The sequence below is a fragment of the Gregarina niphandrodes genome, assembly GCF_000223845.1.
Source record: "Gregarina niphandrodes unplaced genomic scaffold scaffold00951, whole genome shotgun sequence".
Taxonomy (NCBI): domain Eukaryota; phylum Apicomplexa; class Conoidasida; order Eugregarinorida; family Gregarinidae; genus Gregarina; species Gregarina niphandrodes.
The window spans coordinates 1-643 of NW_011646223.1; the positions used below are offsets into that span (position 1 = coordinate 1).

The window sequence follows — 643 nt, forward strand, 5'->3', positions numbered from 1 at the left end:
AAAAGCAACGTCGCTATGAACGCTTGGCTGCCACAAGCCAGTTATCCCTGTGGTAACTTTTCCGTCACCTCTAGCCAGAATCTTTCTGGGCTTAAAGGATCGATAGGCCATGCTTTCGCAATTCTTATTGATGATACAAATCCGAATAATGCTAACTTTTCTCCTTTCGGTCTACAAGAGATTTCTGTTCTCTTTGAGTTAACCTCAGGGCATCTGCGTTGATGTTTAGCAGATGTGCCGCCCCAGCCAAACTCCCCATTTGATAATGTCCTCAGTGAATGTCGTTTACACTTTAGTTTCGCGTTTCTGCAGAGCAGATCCACTAATTCCGAGTGAGCAAAGCCACATTAGAAGCCGTGGTATTTCACTGTCGCATTAGATGCTCCCACGTATGCTACATCTTCCAAGTAGTTTTACAATATCAAACTAGAGTCAAGCTCAACAGGGTCTTCTTTCCCCGCTTATATTGCCAAGCCCGTTCCCTTGGCTGTGGTTTCACTGGATAGTAGTTGGGGACAGTAGGAATCTCATTGATCCATTCATGCACGTCATTAATTAGACGACGAGGCATTTGGCTACCTTAAGAGAGTCATAGTTACTCCCGCCGTTTACCCGCGCTTATGCGAATCTCATCACAATAACA

General features: G+C 44.9%; 2 protein-coding genes across 2 annotated transcripts; one reads left to right on the forward strand and one right to left on the reverse strand.

Moving 5' to 3' along the window:
• Positions 1–15: 15 nt before the first annotated feature.
• Positions 16–222, forward strand: GNI_244090 (hypothetical protein; the record flags this gene model as incomplete). Its single annotated transcript, XM_011136490.1, has 1 exon — positions 16–222. One exon carries the CDS (start codon positions 16–18, stop codon positions 220–222), a length of 207 nt encoding a protein of 68 aa, XP_011134792.1.
• Positions 223–421: 199 nt separating this feature from the next.
• Positions 422–571, reverse strand: GNI_244100 (hypothetical protein; the record flags this gene model as incomplete). The annotated part of the gene is made up of 1 exon (XM_011136491.1): positions 422–571. The coding sequence occupies one exon, from the start codon at positions 569–571 to the stop codon at positions 422–424; it is 150 nt and encodes a 49-aa protein (XP_011134793.1).
• Between the last annotated feature and the right edge of the window lie 72 nt (positions 572–643).